Source organism: Blastocystis sp. subtype 4 (genome assembly GCF_000743755.1).
Source record: "Blastocystis sp. subtype 4 strain WR1 chromosome Unknown seqid_0984, whole genome shotgun sequence".
In the NCBI taxonomy this organism is placed as follows: domain Eukaryota; class Bigyra; order Opalinata; family Blastocystidae; genus Blastocystis; species Blastocystis sp. subtype 4.
Genome location: NW_014568563.1, coordinates 1 through 1,718, shown reverse-complemented (window position 1 = coordinate 1,718; position 1,718 = coordinate 1). Strand labels below are relative to the sequence as shown.

Here is a 1,718-nt window from a genome sequence, read left to right as displayed (position 1 = left end):
GAAACCAGAATATTCTTATCATGCTGTTACTCTTCTCATGTGTATTCCAATTGCTTTAATTGGTCTCTATGTTCTTTGCGTTCCTTTCGCAATTCGTCGTCCTCAAACAAAACCAAACAGTTCCATTAACGTTTGGTCTTGTTTGCGTTCTCCTCTCATTTGGTATTGTGCTATCATGTTAAACTTCATGGCTACAGCAGAACGTGGTACTTTGAGTTGGGGTACAATGTATGTGAAAGATGTTCTTCATCTAACAGATGAAGATGGAGCTGCTCTCAATTCTCGCTTCTACTTCTGCTTNNGTTGGTGGTTTCATCACAGATCGAGTAGGACCATTCAAAATGGAATATATCATCATTCCAATTGGTACTCTCATCTATGTGATTGGTTTCTTAGCAGGCAAAACGGGAATCTACATTCTTCCTTTCTTAGGATTCTTTGTTTCCTTATTCTGGCCTACATTTATTATCGCATACACACATTATTGGGGAAAGGAATCTTCAATTCCTGTGGCTTGTTTATTGCCTCTTCAGTCTTTGGTTGGAATGGTTATTCAATATGGATTGGGAGTAATGAATGAGCGTTATGGACCTCAATATGCTTATTGGATGTCTGTACCTGGAGGTCTTCTGGGTTTGTTGATGTTCATCTATTTCCATATCTTAACAAGAAGAAAGGAAAAGAAAGAACAAGAAGCTTTGTTAAATGGTGAAGTTTATAGTATTTGTTTAAGACCTACTCTGCTTCTTTCCTACAACCACTAATTTGATGTAAACTAATAGAATTGTTGTTTTTTAACTTCGTTTATCTTCTTTGAATCCAATTTCTTCTCAAGACTTGAGTTGCTTCTCTCTTCACAGTCCATTTCCATTAAGAACTATCCAACTCCTTATTTCATCTACTTCCAATTTCGTATATTCCTCCATTCTTCTAGACTCTCTATTCTAATCTGGCCATAACGCCGGTTCCATATCATCCAATCAGTAGCTAGTAACAATATTATTAATTGAATCCATTGGATCCCCTGGTTCAAAAAGGTATTTTGCGCTCCGTAAAGAATCGATTTTGTCTTCATGAGTGAAAATACGTCAAACTATTGCTCCTGTCGAGTCCAGTAATAACAACACTGAAACTAAAGTAGCTGTCCCTTCAGAAGAGAACACTATATCGAAGACTGCCTTCTGGCTTCTCACGATTACTCTTTTTTTGTGTGTGATAGCTAATGGACTTGCAGACACGATGAGGTCTGTAACGTATCCTCTCATGAAAACAGATCTCATATGTAGAGTATGGAGCCCTCGAAAGTATGGGTCAATTCTCATATCTCATTTGGGCCTGTTTAACTGCAATTATGATTCAATATGTTGGATTCAAGATTCCATTTGTTCTCTCTTTCGTGATTTCCATTTTGGGTTGTGTTGGTACTGCTTTCACTGACAAATTCTGGTTAATTATGATCACCCAGTTTATTGGAACGAATATTTTGGGAGCATTAGATGATGTGCTCTTGCTGTCATTCTCTTCACAAAGAATCCTGCTGGCCTCTATTGTGTTATGTCTGGAATGTATGGTCTGGGTGCATTCCTTGGTCCTTTGCTATCAGGGTGGTTGTATCAATTGAAACCAGAATATTCTTATCATGCTGTTACTCTTCTCATGTGTATTCCAATTGCTTTAATTGGTCTCTATGTTCTTTGCGTTCCTTTCGCAATTCGTCG

The 1,718-nt window shown here is 37.9% G+C and overlaps 1 protein-coding gene across 1 annotated transcript; it reads left to right on the top strand.

The window, feature by feature from the left end:
- Positions 1–37: 37 nt before the first annotated feature.
- JH06_5888 (MFS transporter) lies at positions 38–764 on the top strand (the record flags this gene model as incomplete). Its single annotated transcript, XM_014669172.1, has 2 exons — positions 38–302; positions 328–764. 2 exons carry the CDS (start codon positions 38–40, stop codon positions 762–764), a joined length of 702 nt encoding a protein of 233 aa, XP_014524658.1.
- Between the last annotated feature and the right edge of the window lie 954 nt (positions 765–1,718).